This window comes from Haematobia irritans, chromosome 5, assembly GCF_050003625.1.
Source record: "Haematobia irritans isolate KBUSLIRL chromosome 5, ASM5000362v1, whole genome shotgun sequence".
Taxonomy (NCBI): Eukaryota; Metazoa; Arthropoda; class Insecta; order Diptera; family Muscidae; genus Haematobia; species Haematobia irritans.
Genome location: NC_134401.1, coordinates 137,909,087 through 137,931,806, shown reverse-complemented (window position 1 = coordinate 137,931,806; position 22,720 = coordinate 137,909,087). Strand labels below are relative to the sequence as shown.

Here is a 22,720-nt window from a genome sequence, read left to right as displayed (position 1 = left end):
AGCACTAAAATATAAAAAATGTCCTATTTCAATCAGAAATATGTATATGTGGTCTAAATCTTATCCGATAAGGTTGATTCTATAAAGGCTATCATAAAGTTATTTTCTGTGCAAAATGTGATGATTTTTGTGAAAGTCTATTTATTTGAGATGCCAAACCATCGATAATTTCTAACTATCAAATTTTTTCCAATAACAAATTATTTCGTGATGGTGAAAAAATGGTTAAATTTTGGAAGAATAATTCTCATGTGTAGTTTCAAATTAGAAAGAAATTAGCATATAAGTCCCAAAATGAATCAAACCCCACCGCCAGAAATATACTAAAGACTATCGAAATTCGAATTAGCCAGCGATAAAATATGTGCATAGTGAGTGTTGTGTACATGGGTGATTCTGGATCGCTCTAATATATATCCGGATTCCCGGATCAGAATGCATTTTACATGGGGTTGTCATCACGATTCCCAAATTTTGAGTTCTAACAAAAATGGTAGATTTTTTACTGTGTGGTAGATTGGTAGAATTCTTGATAGTTTGGTAGAGTTAGCAAAATATTCCTCTCCAACTAAGAGTTATTTCAATTTTTTATAGAATAAAATTATGACAAAACATTTTGTCAAAATTTTCTGTAGGAATAAAATTTTGTATTTTTGTCTTAGTACAAACAAACAGTTTCGAATGCGCATCAATATTATAAATGCATTTCGAAATGAAATTTTGATAAAATTTTCTGAAGAAATAAATTTTTGACAAAATTTTCTATAGAAATAAATTTTTGACAAAAATTTGCTAAGAAATAACATTTCGACAACGTTTTCTATGGTAATAATGTTTTTACAAAATTTTCTGTAGAAATAAAATTTTGACAAAATTTTCTATAGAAATGAAATTATGACGAAATTTTCTATAGACATGAAATTTGGACAAAATTTTCTATAGAAATAAAATTGTGACAAAAGTTTCTGTAGAAATAACATTTTGACAAAAAATTGTGACAAAAGTTTCAGTAGAAATAACATTTTGACAAAATTTTCTAAAGAAATAAAATTTTGACAAATTTTCTAAAGAAACAAAATTTTCACAAAATTTTCCATAGAAATAAAATTGTGAAAAAATTTTCTATAGAAATAAAATTTTGACAAAAGTTTCTATAGAAATAAAATTTTGACATAATTTTCTATAGAAATGAAATTGTGACAAAATTTTCTATAGAAATAAAATTTTGACAAAATTTTCTATAGAAATAAAATTTTGACAAAATTTTCTATAGAAGTAAAATTTTGACAAAATTTTCTATTGAAATAAAATTTTGACAAAATTTTCTATATAAATAAAATTTTGACAAAAGTTTCTATAGAAATAAAATTTTGACAAAAATTTTGTATAGAAATAAAATTTTGACAAGAGTTTCTGTAGAAATAACATTTTGTCAAACATTTCTATAAAAATAAAATGTTGATCAAATTTTCTATAGAATATATATTATATTTTATACTGGTTGGTAGATTGGTAGAATTCTTGATAGTTTGGTAGAGTTAGCAAAATATTCCTCTCCAACTAAGAGTTATTTCAATTTTCTATAGAATAAAATTATGACAAAACATTTGGTCAAAATTTTCTATAGAAATAAAATTTTGTCTTTTTGTCTTAGTGCAAACACACAGTCTCGAATGCGCATCAATATTATAAATGCATTTCGAAATTAAATTTGACAAAATTTTCTGTAGAAATAAATTTTTGACAAAAATTTCTATAGAACTAAAATGTTGACAAAATTTCCTATAAAAATTAAAATTTTGATAAAATTTGCTATAGAAATAAAATTTGGACAACGTTTTCTATGGTAATAATGTTTTTACAAAATTTTCTGTAGAAATAAAATTTTGACAAAATTTTCTATAGAAATGAAATTTTGACGAAATTCTCTAAAGAAATGAAATTTTGACGAAATTCTCTATAGACATGAAATTTGGATAAAATTTTCCATTGAAATAAAATTATGACAAAAGTTTCGGTAGAAATAACATTTTGACAAAAAATTGTGACAAAAGTTTCTGTAGAAATAACATTTAGACAAAAAATTGCGAACAAAGTTTCTGTAGAAATAACAATTTGACAAAATTTTCTATATAAATAAAATTTTGACAAAATTTTCTATAGAAGTAAAATTTTGACAAAATTTTCTATAGAAATAAAATTTTGACAAAATATTCTATAGAAATAAAATTTTGATAAAAGTTTCTATAGAAATAAAATTTTGACAAAATTTTCTATAGAAATTAAATTGTGAAAAAATTTTCTATATAAATAAAATTTTGACAAAATTTTCTATAGAAATAAAATTTTGACAAAATTTTCTATAGAAGTAAAATTTTGACAAAATTTTCTATAGAAATAAAATTTTGACAAAATTTTCTATAGAAATAAAATTTTTACAAAATTTTCTATAGAAATGAAATTTTGACAAAATTCTCTATAGAAATGAAATTTTGACCAAATTCTCTATAGAAATGAAATTTTGACAAAAGTTTCTATAGGAATAAAATTTTGACAAATTTTTTTATAGAAATGAAATGTCGATAAAATTTTCTATAGAACTTTGACAACATTTTCTATAGAAATAAAATTCTAACAAAATTTTCTGTAGAAACCCAGATTGAAATGAAATGTTTATAATTTGTTTTCAGAAATAAAGTTTTGACAAAATTTCCTATAGAAATGAGATTTTGAAAAAAAATTCCTATAGAAATAAAATTTTGACAAAATTTTCTATAGAAATAAAAATTTTAAAAAAATTTTCGATAGAAGTGAAATTTTGACAAAATTTCCTATTGATATGAAGCTTCAACAAAATTTTATATTCCACTAGTTACTTTTTCTTTTTGTCATTTAATTATGTATTGTGTTGATTTAAGCTTAAAACTAAACCAAAAGAGTGTGTTTTTCAAATTGATTCCGGCAAAACTCGTTTAGACTGCAAGACGGTTAAATTTACAATCGTTTCTTATCGTCACCATGTGGGTAAACTATCAACCCACTGTGAATTACTCGCGGAAAAGTGTTTCTTTTAGTAGACTTGCCTTCATCAACTTCATTAACTAATTAAGACATATATCTATACATTTATTTAATTATTTTCCTTTGTTTTCCCATTTGTATCCTTTTTAATTTTCCCATATATATAATCAGAGAAAATAAAAAGATAATTAATTTGCTGTTAAAAAACGCATATAACACCATGCACCAACGTACACCACTGTATAACGCATATAATCTTACAAGAACATCCCTTTCATGTTACAATTAATCGTATATTTATGACCATTTAGGTGCAGTTTAAAATTAATGAGGTGCGAAGAAGTTTCAAAAGTTTTTTGAGTAAAAAAACACAATTGGTATGTCTGTCTACTTTCAGGCGACTATAGTTTTTCTACTTTTCCCATGTGTATACCGAGAAAAAAAAAACCAAATTTGCTGCTAAAAGACGTATAACAATTTTTTTTTATATATTACCTTAAAAGAACTTATTGTGAAGTGAAAATCAATCTTTTATCAAGAATACCATTTTGGAAAAGTTTGCCTACTTTCAGGAGGCTAGAATTATTCTACAAGTAAGGAAATGTAGTAAAAGCAACAATTTAAACTATTACTTTATGTTCCATAACTCCACGATCACATCCCATTTTCTCGTTGTTAACGGCTTGTGATTTTTTTCTTTTAGCATTCTCAAGATATATATCACAAAATAGAGCACAAACGGGATATAATATTAATGTTATTAGACCTAAAAATATAAAGATATAAATTTTTTTCATTTAATTTGTTTTTATTTTACATTTATTTAGTAACTCACCTGAAAAGCCCAGTGTGGGTATGAAGATAGTTAAGTCTTCCCAAGGTACCAATATGAGAAAATTAGTACCAATATAGGCCATAAAAGTTACACCAGCTAGAGCTACTATCAACCAGGGTACTAAGAGAATCCACCATCTCTGAAGAATGAAGAATAAAGAGTTAAAATTGAGTTAATAATTACACGCAGAGAAGGAACAAGATCACCCCAACCATGTTCCAAGAGAAAAATGTTACTTTTTCACGGAAAACATGTAGCATGTTTGTCGAAACCATGTTCTTTTCTAGGAAATTATGTATCTGATTTCGGTAAGCAAGTTATGTTTGACAAGAAAAGAATATTTTTCCGACAAAAATGCTACATGGTCGCTGTGAAAATGTAACATGGATCTCTTGAAACATGTTTGAATTGATAATTTTCCTTCTCTGGGTGTAATAAATTATAAAAATTAATACATTTTCTGGGAAATGAAATTTTAGACCAACAAAGTTTTCTGTTGTTGTCTAAGTTGTTTTTTTCTTAAGGTAAACTCAGTTAGTTAGTAACTACGATAGGACCACATATAACGATTTATTTTCTGTTAAAGAGACAATGTTGACAATAAAAAAACTTTGTTGGTCTAAAATTTGTTTTTTTTTTAAGGAAAAAAGTTTTTTGGTTGCGTGTACCTTTACAGCGCCTATAATCAGCAGAATACAAACAAGAGCCATAGAGGTATATTCGATTAATAGAATAATATCCGATTGAATGAGATCTGAACGAGCTTCATCGGCTTCATGAAAAATGCAATAAAAAAATAATTAAAATAAAATAATATTATGTCATTTGAAAAATATGTATACTAAAATTTAAAACACCTTTTATTATCGTATCGATATATTTGTTTATGTACATTAAAAAAACATGCCCATTTCCAAAGATTTTGTCTTAAAAAACTTTAAAATTTTTGGTATTGATTCCGAGCCAAAGAAGCGGAGAATACAAGTAAGAATACTTTTAAGACACAATTCTCTTTTAAATTTGGGGTTTGCGTACAAACCTTTTTTTTTTTCTTCATATGCCATCAAAGTCCTTTAAAAACCACTTAACAACAACTTTATTTTCCAAATGCAGACTCGACTTCCAGTAGAAATTATGCTATGTTTCAAGTGAAAAAACGTGACCTCACGACAATATTTCTTTCAGTGTAACTCTAACATCTCGCCAATTTATTTAAGCCCAAAATTTTCTCGATTTATCTGATATTTACACTTTTTGTTAATATTACAAAATCTAACACAAAAACATTCAACGGCTGGGTCTAATATTCCAATTCAAAATTGTTTCTTTCTATGAGAACTTACAAATATAATCTGAGTTCAAAATATTCCTCAAATCTTGAACTTCAATTAAAATCAATATTAAACACAAAGCAATGGAGAATGCGCCTATAATAATGCTCTGCTTTGCAAGAGTATCCATTGACATTACTTAGTTACAAAAACAAACTCCTTTATTTTACTTCTTATTATATTTGAAATGCGTTGATTTAAGATCCACAACTGCAACGTTTGGTCGATGAAGATAAACTGATAAAAAAAATGCAAAATCATAAGAGTTCCACCTCAAACAAGATGACCCATCGTTTTATTAATGTTTCCAAATTTACCATATTTCTTGGGAATTTTTTGTTTTTTTTATGGCCCAATTGTTCTGAAGAAAAGGAGTACGAAACACTTACTTACGTATGATGGTGAAGATTGTAAGGGTAAAGTCAATGAACTTTAATATTTAATACTCGTTATATATTCGAAAGATATCTGTTATATAGGGGAAAATGAGTTCCGTTTGTGCAATGTAGGCTAATTAATTTTTATAACGTACTGTGGATATGTCACCCTGCCTAATTGTGGACATTTTTTCTGTTAGAGTTAGGCCGTAGAGAAGATATTGACAATTTATTTCTGTTAACTAAAAGTTAAAGCCTAACGGAGATTCATGAAAATGGTCACACATTTAATTAATATATACTTTTTGTAGTTTTGTTATTTTTGCATGTTACGAGCATATTGTCATTTTGATTTGTATGAATACACACACTGAAAAAAGTTTGTAGTTAAACGAACGCTAAGTTTAAATTATTTTTGATAATAAAAAAAAAATATTTGTTTGTAGTTAAATTTTATTATTTTTTTTCGAAATTTTCCACAGCGCAAAAAAATGTTCCTTTTTGGCCGTTAATATAAAGTTTAATAACTGTACACATAAGTTCAATATGAACTAAAGAGGAGGCAAATTTTCCTACGATTCCGAAGAAAAGTAAGAATGAATTACTGTATGGTTAAAATGGTCATGATTTGGCGCCAATGATTTCGTTCTTTACTTTAGTTGATTTTTTCCTTCTGTGAGAGGATGGAGGAGGAATTCGAACGAGATAGTTCATTCTTCATATAAAACAGTTTTTTTTCTGTGTATGTCTAAACGTAAAGAAAACAAGTATATTCGGCCGTAAGTTCGGCCAGGCCGAATCTTATGTACCCTCCACCATGGATTGCGTAGAAACTTCTACGAAAGACTGTCATCCACAAATTTCAACTCACATGGTTGTTAAATATCATATACTACCACCACGTACCAAATTTCAACCAGATCGGATGAATTTTGCTTCTCCAAAAGGCACCGGAGGTCAAATCTGGGGATCGGTTTATATAGGTTAAAGTGGCAGCCCGATTAAGATTCAGGCTCACTTAGACTATTCAGTCCATTGTGATAATCGGTTTATATGGGAGCTATATATTATTATGGACTGATAGGAACCAATTCCTGCATGGTTGTTGGATACCCTATACTAACATCACGTACCAAATTTCAACCGAATGGGAAGAATTTTGCTCTTCCAAGGTGCTCCGGAGGTCAAATCTGGGGATCGGTTTATATGGGGCCTATATATAATTATGGACCGATATCGACCAATTTTTGCATGGGTGTTTGAGGCCATATATTAACATCACGTACCAAATTTCAACTGAATCAGATAAATTTTGGTCTTCCAAGAGGCTCCGGAGGTCAAATTTGGTGATCGGTTTATATGGGGGCTATATATAATTATGGACCGATAAGGACCAATTTTTGCATGGTTGTTAGAGACCATATACTAACACCATGTAACAAATTTCAGCCGGATCGGATGAAATTTGCTTCTCTTAGAGGCTCCGCAAGCCAAATCGGGGGATCGGTTTATATGGGGACTATATATATAATTATGAGCCGATGTGAACCAATTTTTGCATGGTTGTTAGAGACCATATACTAACACCATGTACCAAATTTCAGCCGGATCGGATGAAAATTGGTGCTCTTAGAGACTGTGCAAGCCAAATCGGGGGATCGGTTTATATGGGGGCTATATATAATTATGGACCGATGTGGACCAATTTTTGCATGGTTGTTACAGACAATATACTAACACCATGTACCCAATTTCAGCCGGATCGGATGAAATTTGCTTATCTTAGAGGCCTCACAAGCCAAATTTGGGGGTCCGTTTATATGGGGGCTATACGTAAGAGTGGACCGATATGGCCCATTTGCAATTCCATCCGACCTACATCAATAAGAACTACTTGTGCCAAGTTTCAAGTCGATAGCTTGTTTCGTTCGGAAGTTAGCGTGATTTCAACAGACGGACGGACGGACGGACATGCTCAGATCGACTCAGAATTTCACCACGACCCAGAATATATATACTTTATGGGGTCTTAGATCAATATTTCGATGTGTTACAAACGAAATGACAAAGTTAATATACCCCCCATCCTATGGTGGAGGGTATAAAAAGTTTGGAAAAGGGGTATTGCAAACGTTGTTCTTTTCTTGCAGGTCTTTGAATTCTTTCAACAAGTTCAAATGTTATCACCAAAAAATAAATTTTATTAGACAATTTTTATTTTTACAATAAAAACAAATATATACGGCCGTAAGTTCGGCCAGGCCGAATCTTATGTACCCTCCACAATGGATTTCGTAGAAACTTCTAAACACTTGCCGATCGCAAGGTGTCTTAAAACTTGTTAACACCGTCTTCTAAATTGTAAGTTAGTCCATACGGGGTATATAAACAAAAAGGCCAATTAAATACGTATATAATTCAGTTTGACAAAATTTTCAATAGAAATAAAATTTTGAAAAAATTTTCTATTGTAATAAATTTTTGACGGGGCTATATATAATTATAGACCGATATGGACCAATTTTTGCATGGCTGTTAGCGGTTATATACTAGCGCAATGTACCCTATTTCACACTGAAAAAATATTGTCGTGAGGTCAAAGATTTCATGTCTTTAAAATACGAATGCAAATTTTGCTTAGTATAGAAGACGCATTTCTCTAATATAAAGTTTTTTCCTTGTCCAAAAGTCGATTAACTTTTGAAAGAAGTCGCATTGTCCTTATAATTAAGAGATTTCACTTAAAAATGGGTATCATAACATGAAAGAAAAAATGTTTGGGCTAAGGTCAACTTGACTTTAATAATTCAGAAAAATCCTTCAAATTTAATGAAATTGTCTTTAAATTTGTTGTCTTTTTGCATCTTCACTATAAAGCAAAAAATCATTCAAATATAGAACATGTTTTCCAACACTTTATTTTAAAGACGTTTTTTACTTGAAACATAGCATAATTTCTACTGGAAGTCGCGTCTTAATTAGGAAAATAAAGTTGTCGTTAACTCGTTTTTAAAGGACTTTGATGGCATATGAAGAAAAAAATGCTGAAAAAGCGAAAAACTAAAATTTGCTTCCTAGAAGCAAGTACACAAAACCCAAATTTAAAAGAGAATTGTGTCATAAAAGTATCTTTACTTATATTCTCCGCTTCTTTGGCTCGGAATCAATACCAAAATTTTTAATGTAAAGACAAACTCTTTGGAACCGAGTATGCTGTTGTTATATATATATATATATATATATATATATATATATATATATATATATATATATATATATATATATATATATATATATATATATATATATATATATATATATATATATATATATAATATATATATATATATATATATATATATATATATATATATATATATATATATATATATATATATATATATATATATATATATATATATATATATATATATATATATATATATATATATATATATATATATATATATATATATATATATATATATATATATATATATATATATATATATATATATATATATATATATATATATATATATATATATATATTATATATATATATATATATGTTAGGTTAGGTTATGTGGCAGCCCGATGTATCAGGCTCACTTAGACTCTTCAGTCCATTGTGATACCACAGTGGTGAACTTCTCTCTTATCACTGAGTGCTGCCCGATTCCATGTTAAGCTCAATGACAAGGGACCTCCTTTTTATAGCCGAGTCCGAACGGCGTTCCACATTCCAGTGAAACCACTTAGAGAAGCTTTGAAACCCTCAGAAATGTCACCAGTATTACTGAGGTTGGATATATATATATATATATATATATATATATATATATATATATATATATATATATATATATATATATATATATATAATATATATATATATATATATATATATTATATATATATATATAATATATATATATATATATATATATATATATATATATATATATATATATATATATATATATATATATATTTGGGGTCTTGGCCTTTTTTTAGACACCGTATTTATTTATCCAATTTCTCTGTAATTGGAAATCTAGAGGTATTTTTTGACCATTAAAAAGTGTACGTAAATGGTGAGTATCGGTCCATATTTTGATATAGCCCTCATATAGACCCATATCACATTACTTCTTGGGCTTCTAAAATTCGTAGTTTTTATCCAATTTGGCCCTTCTATCTATAAAACGGTAACTATACGATTTCAAATTCTGAGGGGCTAACTGTCCTCTGCCAGAGGCCCTTCTAGGCTTACGAGTACTTCCATAAAAGTATTTATTGTCCGATTTTCACAAATGTAGTGTCATTTTCGCATTTATCATTTGCCTATGGTAAAAATCTTGAAAATTCTATTAATTTATTTTATCCATGGAAGAAATTGTACTATTATAGGATATCATTCAAAGTTGTTCATCAACAATTTGGTTATCATTTTCCACATGTGTTACTTCATTCAAATCGATATTGTTTTCGTTATGTTCTCCTTCCGCTCTTAGCGAAGCTTGGTATTTGTGAACTGAACGCATTCTCCAAAACAAGATAACAATACAAAAAATTGAGAGTATTGATTCACCTATGAAAACAAAAACGAAAATCAGAATTAATATAAATGATACATTCCAAATTTAAATTATAAAAAAAAAGTTGTATAGAAATGCTTATTTGTAAACAAAAACGAATGTTTAATCATATATAAATTAACCTTGAAATAGTTTTATTTCCAAATAATTGAAAATCTGTCAAAAGGCCCAATTCTTTTGTAAGCTTGCAAACACTAAAATGAACTGTCGCTTGAATAAATCTCAGCTTTAGAAATGAAAGCTACTTGAATTTAGTTGAAATATATATGAGCCAGCCTGTATTATAAATATATAATCATATAACTTACTTGCCACTCGTATAGCTTGGACAAGACCAAATACATGAAAGCGATACGAGTTAAGTTCAATCAGAATAAAAGTGAAGTAAATCATAAAGCTGAGACCATGTACAATAAGCCAAAGAATTATCCATCTCTGACGGTTCTGGAGAAAATTAATAATAAATAAAAGGAAAACAAAAAATATATATTTAAATTTTTTTCAAAACTTACCTTGTATATACTAAAAATCATTAGAGCTGAGATATTGATTAAAATCAAATAATGGTAAAAACCACAAACTGTAACGTTATCATATTCTACAAGAGAAACGGCAAAGAATTACTCATAAATTATACTAATCATTTAAGTTTTCTACAATTTTTCTTACATACGAAAATTCGATTTCAAAGTTGTCATTAAACGATCCACTCTTTGATATATTAATGTTATATTGCAGACACCAGAAATAATCATAGAAAAGGCAATAGCTGCACCAATTAATTTCAAGCTTTTTAATTCATCCATTGGTTTGTTTGTGGTATTAGATTAATGGTTTCCGACTTGATCCAACTGCAGATGTCATTGTAAGTAAACTGAATTGATTTCGTTAAATTCGAAATTAATTACTGAGCTCTCATGTATTATCAGTTGTCAAAATCTTGAGATGAATTTTGTTTTTTGTTTGTTCTCTGTTCCATATTTCTGAGTGTTGCAGCAGTGTTTTTAATTTTTTAGGGATCCGGTTATATTCAGTGAGACAAAGTTGCTGATAACAATCGAGAGAATATGAGCAATATATTCATGCAATAACAAAATATAAATTCCATAGTAAGAAAAGTATTGAAAGATCCCATAATATATTTAAGGTATTTGTAAAGGGTGATTTGTTAAGAGCTTGATAACTTTTTTTTTAAAAAAAACGCATAAAATTTGCAAAATCTCATCGGTTCTTTATTTGAAACGTTAGATTGGTCCATGACATTTACTTTTTGAAGATAATTTCATTTAAATGTTGACCGCGGCTGCGTCTTAGGTGGTCCATTCGGAAAGTCCAATTTTGGGCAACTTTTTCGAGCATTTCGGCCGGAATAGCCCGAATTTCTTCGGAAATGTTGTCTTCCAAAGCTGGAATAGTTGCTGGCTTATTTCTGTAGACTTTAGACTTGACGTAGCCCCACAAAAAATAGTCTAAAGGCGTCAAATCGCATGATCTTGGTGGCCAACTTACCGGTCCATTTCTTGAGATGAATTGTTCTCCGAAGTTTTCCCTCAAAATGGCCATAGAATCGCGAGCTGTGTGGCATGTAGCGCCATCTTGTTGAAACCACATGTCAACCAAGTTCAGTTCTTCCATTTTTGGCAACAAAAAGTTTGTTAGCATCGAACGATAGCGATCGCCATTCACCGTAACGTTGCGTCCAACAGCATCTTTGAAAAAATACGGTCCAATGATTCCACCAGCGTACAAACCACACCAAACAGTGCATTTTTCGGGATGCATGGGCAGTTCTTGAACGGCTTCTGGTTGCTCTTCACTCCAAATGCGGCAATTTTGCTTATTTACGTAGCCATTCAACCAGAAATGAGCCTCATCGCTGAACAAAATTTGTCGATAAAAAAGCGGATTTTCTGCCAACTTTTCTAGGGCCCATTCACTGAAAATTCGACGTTGTGGCTCGTTAGTAAGTCTATTCATGATGAAATGTCAAAGCATACTGAGCATCTTTCTCTTTGACACCATGTCTGAAATCCCACGTGATCTGTCAAATACTAATGCATGAAAATCGTAACCTCAAAAGAATCACCCTTTATGATCAAATCGGTCATAACTATATATGACAGCTATATCTAAATCTGAACCGATTTTTTCCAAAATCAATAGCGATTGTCTTCTACCCGAAGAAAGACTTTATGTCCAATTTGAGGACGATTGGACTTAAACTGCGACCTGTACTTTGTGCACAAAATTACATATACAGACAGACGGACGGACAGACAGACAGACAGACGGACATCGCTAAATCGACTCAGAATTTAATTCTAAGCCGATCGGTATACTAAAAGATGGGTCTATGACAATTATTTCTTGGCGTTACATACAAATGCACAAACTTATTATACGCTGTACCACAGTAGTGGTGAAGGGTATAAATATAGGAAACATTTAAATCTGAAGCAATTTTAAGGAAACTTCGCAAAAGTTTATTTATGATTTATCGCTCGATATATATGTATTAGAAGTTTAGGAAAATTAGAGTCATTTTTACAAATTTTTTACTAAGCAGTGGTGATTTTACAAGGAAAATGTTGGTATTTTGACCATTTTTGTCGAAATCAGAAAAACATATATATGGGAGCTATATCTAAATCTCAACCGATTTCAATCAAATTTGGCACACATGACTATATTACTAATTGTACTCCTAGTGCAAAATTTCAACCAAATTGGGCCAAAACTCTGGCTTCTGGGGCCATATAAATCCATATCGGGCGAAAAATATATATGGATGGCTTGATAATGAGTTTCCGGCTTGATAATGAGTTTCCGGACTCTGCCGCAGGGAAATCAACAATAATTGATTGGTATGCAAAATTCAAGCGTGGTGAAATGAGCACGGAGGACGGTGAACGCAGTGGACGCCCGAAAGAAGTGGTTACCAACGAAAACATCAAAAAAATCCACAAAATGATTTTGAATGACCGTAAAATGAAGTTGATCGAGATAGCAGAGACCTTAAAGATATCAAAGGAACGTGATGGTCATATCATTCATCAATATTTGGATATGCGGAAGCTTTGTGCAAAATGGGTGCCGCGCGAGCTCACATTTGACCAAAAACAACAATGTGTAGATGATTTTGAGCGGTGTTTGCAGCTGTTAACTCGTAATACACCCGAGTTTTTCCGTCGATATGTGACAATGGATGAAACATGGCTCCATCACTACACTCCTGAGTCCAATCGACAGTCGGCTGAGGGGACAGCGACCGGTGAACCGTCTCCGAAGTGTAGAAAGACTCAAAAGTCCGCTGGCAAAGTAATGGCCTCTTTGGGATGCGCATGGAATACTTTTTATCGATTATCTTGAGAAGGGGAAAAACCATCAGCAGTGACTATTAAATGGCGTTATTGGAGCGTTTGAAGGTCGAAATCGCGGCAAAACGGCCCCATATGAAGAAGAAAAAAGTGTTGTTCCACCAAGACAACACACCGTGCCACAAGTCATTGAGAACGATGGCAAAAATTCATGAATTGGGCTTCGAATTGCTTCCCACCCACCGTATTCTCCAGATCTGGCCCCCAGCGACTTTTTATTGTTCTCAGACCTCAAAAGGATGCTAGCAGGGAAAAAATTTGGCTGCAATGCACATCTTCATTGCCGAAACTGAGGCCTATTTTGAGGCAAAACCGAAGGAGTACTATCAAAATGGTATCAAAAAATTGGAAGGTCGTTATAATCGTTGTATCGCTCTTGAAGGGAACTATGTTGAATAATAAAAACGAATTTTGGCAAAAAAATGTGTGTTTCGTTGTTAGACCGGGAACTTATTAGCCAACTGTTACGTATAGCCGCCATATAAACGGTCCCCCCAGATTTTGCTGGCGGAGCCTCTAAGAGAAACATATTTCATCCGATCTGGCTGAAATTTGGGACATAGCGTTGGTATATAGTCTCCAAGAACCATGCAAAAATTGGTCCACATCGGTTCATAATTATATATAGCCCCCATATAAACCGATCCTCAAATTTGGTTTGCGGAGCCTCTAAGAGAACCAAATTTCATCCGATCCAGTTGAAATTTGGTACGTTGTGTTAGTATATGGTCTCTAACAACCATGCCAGAATTGGTCCACAACGGTCCATAATTATACATAACACTTATATAATCCGATGCCAAGATTTAACCTCCGGAGCCTCTTGGAGGAGCAAAATTCATCCGATCCGGTTGAAACTTAGTACGTGGAGTTAGTATATGGTCTCTAACAACCATGCAAAAATTGGTCCATATAGGTTCATAATTATATATAGCTCCCATATGAACCGATCCCGAGATTTGACCTCCGGAGCCTCTTGGAGGAATTCATCCGATCCGTTTGAAGTTTGGTACATTTCGCTAGTATATGGCCGATAACAACCATGTCAGGCCCGTATCGATCTATATTATATATAGCCCCCAAATAAACCGATCCCCAATCACAGAAAAATCACGATTGCCACTCGAGCCAAAAATAATCTACCAAAATGTTATTGCCTTAGAAAATTTTGTCAAAATTTTATTTCTACACAAAAATATGTCAAAATTTTATTTCTATTGAAAATTTTGTTTACATTTTATTTCTTTGGAGAATTTTGTCAAAAATTTATTTCTATAGAAAATTTTGTCAAAATAACCATTTTTGGTAGACTCGTGTTCATAATTGTATATAGCCCCCAGAAAAAGCAATTCTGGCTCTATAATTACCGCACAAAAGTTCACATCGGTTCGTAATAATTTCTTTACCGTCTTTAGTATAAGTTTCTACGCAATCCATGGTGGAGGGTACATAAGATTCGCGGCCTGGCCGAAATTACGGCCGTATATACTTGTTCATACCCAGCAAAAAAATTTGTGGAGTTTTTCCAAAGGCACAACTTTAAAAGCACTTCCAGAAGATGCACTCCCAATGATGTTCTTTATTTTAACTACCCAGGAAGTTCTTTTAATTTGATTTTGTTTAAATTGGGTTTTTCATACTTTTAGTGTAAGAATTCATAAAATGGTACAAATCATTTAAATTTTGTCGAAAAAAAATGCTAAATCCAATCAGAAAAAATTGTGAATTTTTGAAAATATTTGAGGTCAAACGTTTCCGACAAGCGTTAGAATCCATTAAAAATTATAAAAAAAAAATTATAAAAATTTTGTATTTGACAAAATATCACAGAATTCGGATCGCACCTAAAAAGGTGATGCAAATTCAGTGTAACGGCTGTTGAAATGGAGGACTTCCGTTCTATGACAAGCCCATATTAAATTCACCGCTTCTGCGTCAGTTTTGCACAACTTCCGGATCCAAAAAGAACATTTTCATTACTTGTTTGGCGATGCTTTTTTTGCTGGGTAGTTTTTTTAATGAATCATTGGATGTTATTGACGATTTTGTCCATACTGCTTTTACATTTAAAATTTTGTGTGTACTTATATTGTGTATTATGCTGTTGTTTTCTTTTAGTCTACTGAAGACCTCGAGCGTGAACAAACACTAATTTATTTATCTTTTTTTCTATTACAAAATGCTATAAAAAAACAAGTTTAAAAAAAGAACATTTTCAACAAAATTTTTCAAAAAGGTTTTACTTTGCTTGTACAAATTGTGCCACCCTAATATATATATCAAATATATAAGTGTAGTTTTCTGGAATTGACTGTATAGGTCTCCCATAAAAAAATGATTATAGCTTAACAAATCTATAACAAGAAAAATTTTAAAATAATTATTAATTTTTTAACATTTATTGGACTGGAATAAGATAACTAATATGCATTTATTATAGAAAAAATACAAAAGTTTTTAAACACGTGACAACTTCGCCTTGGATGTGTATTTCTCCGCAAAAATCTCACGATATAAGCAGTAAAGGGGGTGGCCGATCAAAATAATTGCTAGAATAAATACAGAAGTTGCATTTATGATCAATAATTTTTATCAAATATGGGAAATAAACAATATACTTACAAGCGAAAATAGAAATATACACAACAATCCAATCACCTCTCATTCTCCACCATCCTTCATTGAAAATATACGGAAGTGGTGAAAGAAGTACCAATGGAATGGTTGCCAATATATTTCTCTATAAAGTGTAAAGATTTAATATATGAAGAATATGAGAGTTAAATTGTATAAAATTTTCATGACATACCTTTATAACGCCAAATATAAACAACGGGGCAGAAATTAGGGAGAAGAAAAAGTACATGCGAATAAGACCAGTTTCTGAAATTTGACAAATAAAAATAAAATACATAAATTGTGTGTTAAAAGAAAACCGATGAAGGCCTGAAATCGGATGGAGGATTTGTAAAAACTTTGTACCCAGCAAAAAATAATTGTAAATTTGGAAGCAGTAATATTATAATGTACGCACAAAAAAATTTTTTCTGATTCAGTCACGAAATTAATTGATCCAATTAACTTTTTAATTGAAATGTCTTCAATCACAGAAATGATAGTATCAATTAAAAAATTAATTGATCCAATAAAAAAATTAATGTTTGTAGTTGAATCTATTAAATTTTTAATTGAAGTTTTTTTTAAACTCAATTAAGACTTCAATTGGAAAATTTTCGTGAAATTTTTTTCTGTGTAGGTACTACCTTTCCGCACAACAATTTTAGTGCAGAATACAGCGCTTCATTCTACACATATAAGACGAACAACGTACTTAATATATGTAAATAATGGTGGTGCTGAAAGTAGCACAACTGATTTGCAATAGGGTAAGCGGGTGCTTCGTCTCTTGTTTACAAGGTTGAACTCCTGTAAAGAAGAGTTGTTTGTGTTTTTTTATCACATCTTCTTACAAACTATGTGGCAAGTTACGATTGCATGCTCTCCATATCCATATTTTGTGCTTCTCAAAGCGTTGAAATTCATACATGGAAGAAGTGATTTAAGTGGAACATTTCTTTATATATTCAACGATGAATTCCTGCTTGAATTTTCTTCCTTTACAAAGCTGCTGAAAATTCAGCAAGTTCAGCAAAAGCTGGGTAATTCATTTTTATAAACGGTATAAAATAATTTAATTGCACTGAGAAAAATATTGACCCAATACGAAAGATTATGCATCTGAAATTTTGGGTATATTCAATTTACACAATATTAAGGACAAATTTCTTTAAAATAAAGACATTTTAATTAAAGGAAAGTTTGTAATATTTACTTTAAGAAATATTTTTATACAGCGAACCACTCTGTGGAAAAGGGTATTATATATTTGCAATGTCCAGAAGGCGACGAGATAGACCCATGTTGTCTTTGGTAATATTGCTCAGGGCCGGCCTCTAAGTCGATCTAGCCTTGATCTTATGTTCGTCTATCTGTGAACACATTGTTGTAATCAAAGTTTAGGTCGCAGTTTTAGTCCAATCGGCTTCAAATTTGTCACAAATATCTATTTTGGGTCAAAATATAACCTTATTGATTTTAGGAGAAATCGGTTCAGATTTAGATGTAGTTTCCATATATATCTTTCGCCCGTTTTGCACACATATGATCAAAAGCTTTATTACGATTTAATTTTGAAATTTAACAGAGGAGGCAGGTTTAACATTCTAGCTACACGCAGAGAAAAATATGATCACTCCAAACATGTTTCAAGAGCAAAATATTATTTTTGACCGTTGAACATGGAACAATTTTCATCTCAAAAATTTTGTTTTTCCGCCAACCATGTATCAAATACATAATTTCGATAAAATAATTTAGTTGTCACAGACTTGTTCCATGTTCCCCGTCCATGTTCCATGCTCTTGTCCTGAATTTAATGAAAAAATTTTTTAAAGCAACGACTATAAACTTTCTTTTAATTAAAATTTCATTATTTTCATTTCATATCATTTCATTATTTTAAAGTAATTTTTCCTTAATATTGTATTGAGAAGAAAACAGGGTTGCGACCAGGGCTGTGGAGTCGAGCCAATTTTGCTCGACTTCGACTCCAGCGTTTTTCATCAGCTCCCGGAGTCGACTCCGGGTAATATAACTAAATCTCATTCTAATACCACTAATTTGTGGTTCTATTGTGGGGGTACAGTATGGTTTAATTTAACATTAGATGCCAATTGAACTCTATATTTCAAATTTAAGGCAATGTTTAAAAAATAAAATAATGATATAAATACCCATCATAATATGAGAAGATACCAACAGTATATGTTATGTATTTGTGGACCAAAATTATTGATACTATCTCAAATCCTTTAAATTTGTTACGAGCTATATAAAGGTTTATATTCCCATATGTATGAATTTGAATCTGAATCGATTTAGACAAAATTGTATATACTTCTACTTCTATGTACTTAAAATTTAAATCTAACGTTATGGGACGTAACACAATTTTAACAAAAAATAAATATGCAAGGAAAGTCTAAAAACGGGCGGGCCGATTATAATATACTCTGCACAACTTGGTATTTAGATCTATATTTTGATAAAATCTCTTCTACAAAATCTCGGGCAATATTTGTGAAATATTTATAATTGTTTTGACAATTTCGCAAAAATGCATTTATGATTCATTCATTGAAAAATTTTAAAATTTGAGTCATTTCTACAAGTTTTCGACTTAGCAGTGAGTATCAGTGAGCATAAAATTTTGGAAAAATGTTTGTCTAGTAAATAAAATTTTGCAAAATTTTATATAGAAATAAAATTTTCCAAAATTTTCTACAGAAACAAAATCTTGACTAAATTTTCTATAGAAATAAAATTTTGGCAAAATTTTCTATAGAAATCAAATTTCGACCAAATATATAGAAATAAAATTTTGAATAAAATTTTTATAGAAATAAAATTTGGCGAATTTGTTTATAGAAATTAAAGTTTGAAAAAATTATCAATAGAAATTTAATTAAAAAAAAATTGTAGCAAACAAAATTTTGTATAGAAATAAAATTTTGCAAAATATTCTATAGAAACAAAATTTTGACTAAATTTTCTATAGAAATAAAATTTTGACTAAATTTTATATAGAAAAAAAAAAAAAATTTCTATAGTAATAGAATTTTGAATACATTTTTTATAGCAGTGAGTATCAGTAAGAAAAAAAATGTTGAGAAAATTTACTATAGAAATTAAATTTGACAATTTTTTCTTATAAAAATAAAATTTTGAAAAAATTATCAATAAAAATACAATTTTAGAAAAAAATTTGTGTAGTAAATAAAATTCCGCAAAATATTCTACAGAAACAAAATTTTGACTAAATTTTCTATAGAAATAAAATTTTCACAAAATTTTCTATAGAAATAAAATTTTGACCAAATTTTCTAATAAAAAAATCTATTACTATCAGATGTTGACAAAATTTTCTGTAGAAATAAAAGTTTGACCAAATTTTCTAATAAAAAAATCTATTACTATAAAATTTTGGCAAAGTTTTCTATAGAAATAAAATTTTGACTTAAATTTTTATAGAAATAAAATTATCAATAGAAATAAAATTTTGAAAAAATTTTTGTGTAACAAACAAAATTTTGCAAAATTTTCTATAGAAATAAAATTTTGCAAAATATTCTATAGAAGCAAAATTTTGACTCAATTTTCTATAGAAATAAAATTTTGACTACATTTTCTATAGAAAAAAATATTTCTATAGTAATAAAATTTTGAATAAATTTTTTATAGAAATAAAATTTTGACAAAACTTTTCATAGAAATTACATTTTGACAAAATTTTCTATAAAAAACAACTTTGAAAAAATTTTCTGTCAATATTCCACATATATGGCCTTAAAATAATATAAACAAAAAAAAAATAATTTCGATTGTTCGAAATATTTCAAATAAATTGATATGGGCATTGAAATGGATCGATCCAGCCCATCTGCTAGTCTAACATTCTAGGAAACATAAAAAAGATAGCCGTAATTGGAAGTTGATTTTCATTTACAATCATGCTGTACATTAATCGAATGAATAAGGCAATGGAAACTAATTTGCGTAAAAACTTGCTTAGTTACAAAAATGTGAAGTGTTTTAAAAAATTTGGTTTAGCCGGAGTCGGAGTCGAGCAAATTTTTCAGACTCCGGCTCCACAGCCCTGGTTGCGACAAACATGTCCCATGTTCCCCGTACAAAAATAATATTTTGCTGTTGTCCTAAATTTAATGATTTTTTATACCCTCCACCATAGGATGGGGGGTATATTAACTTTGTCATTCCGTTTGTAACCCATCGAAATATTGGTCTAAGGCCCCATAAAGTATTCTGGGTCGTGGTGAAATTCTGAGTCGATCTAGTTTTGTTCCATCCGTCCGGCTGTCCGTCCGTCTGTGGAAATCACGCTAACTTCCGAACGAAACAAGCTATCGACTAGAAACTTGGCACAAGTAGTTCTACGTTTACGTATAGCTCCCATATAAACCGATCCCCAGATTTTGCTTGCGGATCCTCTTGGAGGAGCAAATTTCATCCGATCCCGTTGAAATTCGATACATCGTGTTAGTATATGGTCTCTAATATTCAAGCTAAAATTGGACCATTATGTATAGCTCCCATATAAACCGATCCACAGATTTGATCTCCGGAGCCTCTTGGAGGAGCAAATTTCGTCCGATTCGGTTAAAATTTTGTACGTTATATAAGTATATGGTCTCTAACAACTATGCAAAAATTGGTTCATATCAGTCCATAATTATATATAGCCCCCATCATAAGCGTAGGAAGGCCTCTGGGGAGGGGACTTAGACCCCCCCCGAAAATTTTAGCCCCCCCCCAGAATTTGAAACCCTATTTACGACTTTGTGTTGTGGTAGCATTTGCCGATGGCAATATATAATTTTATTTCTTAACATTGCCTTCTAAATTGTAAGTTAGTTTCTTTATTAGAAGATGATTAAAAAAAAATTTGTAATATTCTCCGAATAAAAATTTTTTTATAAGTTTTTATGATTTGTTATGAATGGCTCCATATAAACCTATCCCCAGATTTGGTTTTCGGAGCCTCTTGGAGGAGCAAATTTCATCCGATTCGGTTATGTATATGGCCACTAACAACCATGCAAAAATTTATCCATATCGTTCCATAATTATATATAGCCTTCATATAAACCTATCCCCAGATTTGACCTCGGGAGCCTCTTGGAAGAGCAAATTTCTTGGAGGCGCAAATTTCATCCGATTGCTAAAATTTAGGACTAATCACACAAACATTGGACCATACAGGTTCATAACTGTATATAGCCCCCATATAAACCGACCCCCATATTTCACCTCTGTCTCTATTGTACCGCTCAAAAATTCATACCGGTCAACAACTGAATTATATAGGCTATTAATGTGCCCTTTTTTAGCCTAGTATGGACTAACTTCCAATTTAGAAGACGATGTTAAGGAGTTTTAAGATACCTTGTCATCGGCAAGTATTATCACAACATATAAAATAGTTTTTTTTCCGTGCTCATTGAGTTCGATTCTATTTCTATTCGAAAAGTTTTAACTTAATTTTTATTATTGAATATAGGCTTCAAAATATTTATAATACAATTTTCCAAAATTCCTAAATATATAAAAAAATGCCTTAGGATATTAAATAATATAATTTGAAATAAAATCTAAGCATTTTGTAGTTATTTAGATGGTAAACAGGTATATACACTTTTCGAGAGTTAATACATGTGTGACAATTGAAAACCGAAAAACATATCACTCGAACCATCTTTTGCCGCGGTATTAAATTACTAATTTTGCCTTTTGGATATTTATTTATTTTTTATTTAGTTTAGTATTTACGATTTATTAACACTTACCACTTGTCAAATTTCGCACAATTCTTTTGAAATTGCTCCAGTCTGATGTTTCAAATGAACGATTTTTGACCATGTTGTTTATTTCATTGTAACTATAGAAAGCCATTATGGCCATACAAAATAATGCCATCAATATACATTGCTTGGAAATGGGACTAAGAGCCATGTTTGTGATTAATTTCATAAAAGAATTAAATTTCCATACGTAGCACAAGAGATTCTGAATGAAACTAATCGAGAAATTCCCCTATTTATTTGCTAATGTTGAATCACTTGCATAGGCGTTTGCAGATAAACTTTGATCCCGGAGCTTAAATCAAACATTTCGATGTTTTCTTATGCTATTTTGTAGTTTAAATATTTGGCCGAAATTTTAATTCATCTTGGAAATATATTAAACAATTGAAATATAATTATTTAAATACAAATATTTATAGCATAAAATGATATTAGAAAATTTAATTCGACTAACATTTATATTCTTTTCATAATGTAAGACAGATAAAACAACAACGTCAAAACTGATGGCAAGTTATACATGTCAAGTGAAATAATAATCGATATATTATATATGAACAAATGCTCTTCTGAATTGAATTATTGTCCAGTAAATACTTATATCGACAAATGATCGCCAAAATATTTCCAATTTACAAATTTATTGAAGTTGAAAACGAAATCAATTAAAAAAAGTAAGGAAAGTCTAAAGTCGGGCGGGGCCGACTATATTATACCCTGCACCACTTTGTAGATCT

The 22,720-nt window shown here is 30.3% G+C and overlaps 3 protein-coding genes across 3 annotated transcripts; all 3 read right to left on the bottom strand.

Moving 5' to 3' along the window:
- Window positions 1-3,473: 3,473 nt before the first annotated feature.
- On the bottom strand, window positions 3,474-5,403 carry LOC142239180 (uncharacterized). Its single transcript, XM_075310943.1, has 4 exons — window positions 5,200-5,403; window positions 4,525-4,628; window positions 3,857-3,995; window positions 3,474-3,787 (listed from the first exon to the last, which is right to left on the bottom strand). The coding sequence occupies exons 1-4, from the start codon at window positions 5,321-5,323 to the stop codon at window positions 3,642-3,644; spliced, it is 513 nt and encodes a 170-aa protein (XP_075167058.1). The 5' UTR covers window positions 5,324-5,403; the 3' UTR covers window positions 3,474-3,641.
- A 4,440-nt stretch (window positions 5,404-9,843) lies between these two features.
- On the bottom strand, window positions 9,844-11,179 carry LOC142238952 (uncharacterized). Its single transcript, XM_075310716.1, has 4 exons — window positions 10,839-11,179; window positions 10,678-10,763; window positions 10,474-10,609; window positions 9,844-10,158 (listed from the first exon to the last, which is right to left on the bottom strand). Exons 1-4 carry the CDS (start codon window positions 10,969-10,971, stop codon window positions 9,986-9,988), a joined length of 528 nt encoding a protein of 175 aa, XP_075166831.1. The 5' UTR covers window positions 10,972-11,179; the 3' UTR covers window positions 9,844-9,985.
- Window positions 11,180-15,922: 4,743 nt separating this feature from the next.
- On the bottom strand, window positions 15,923-22,309 carry LOC142240494 (uncharacterized). The gene is made up of 4 exons (XM_075312194.1): window positions 21,966-22,309; window positions 16,352-16,425; window positions 16,165-16,282; window positions 15,923-16,091 (listed from the first exon to the last, which is right to left on the bottom strand). The coding sequence occupies exons 1-4, from the start codon at window positions 22,147-22,149 to the stop codon at window positions 16,000-16,002; spliced, it is 468 nt and encodes a 155-aa protein (XP_075168309.1). The 5' UTR covers window positions 22,150-22,309; the 3' UTR covers window positions 15,923-15,999.
- Between the last annotated feature and the right edge of the window lie 411 nt (window positions 22,310-22,720).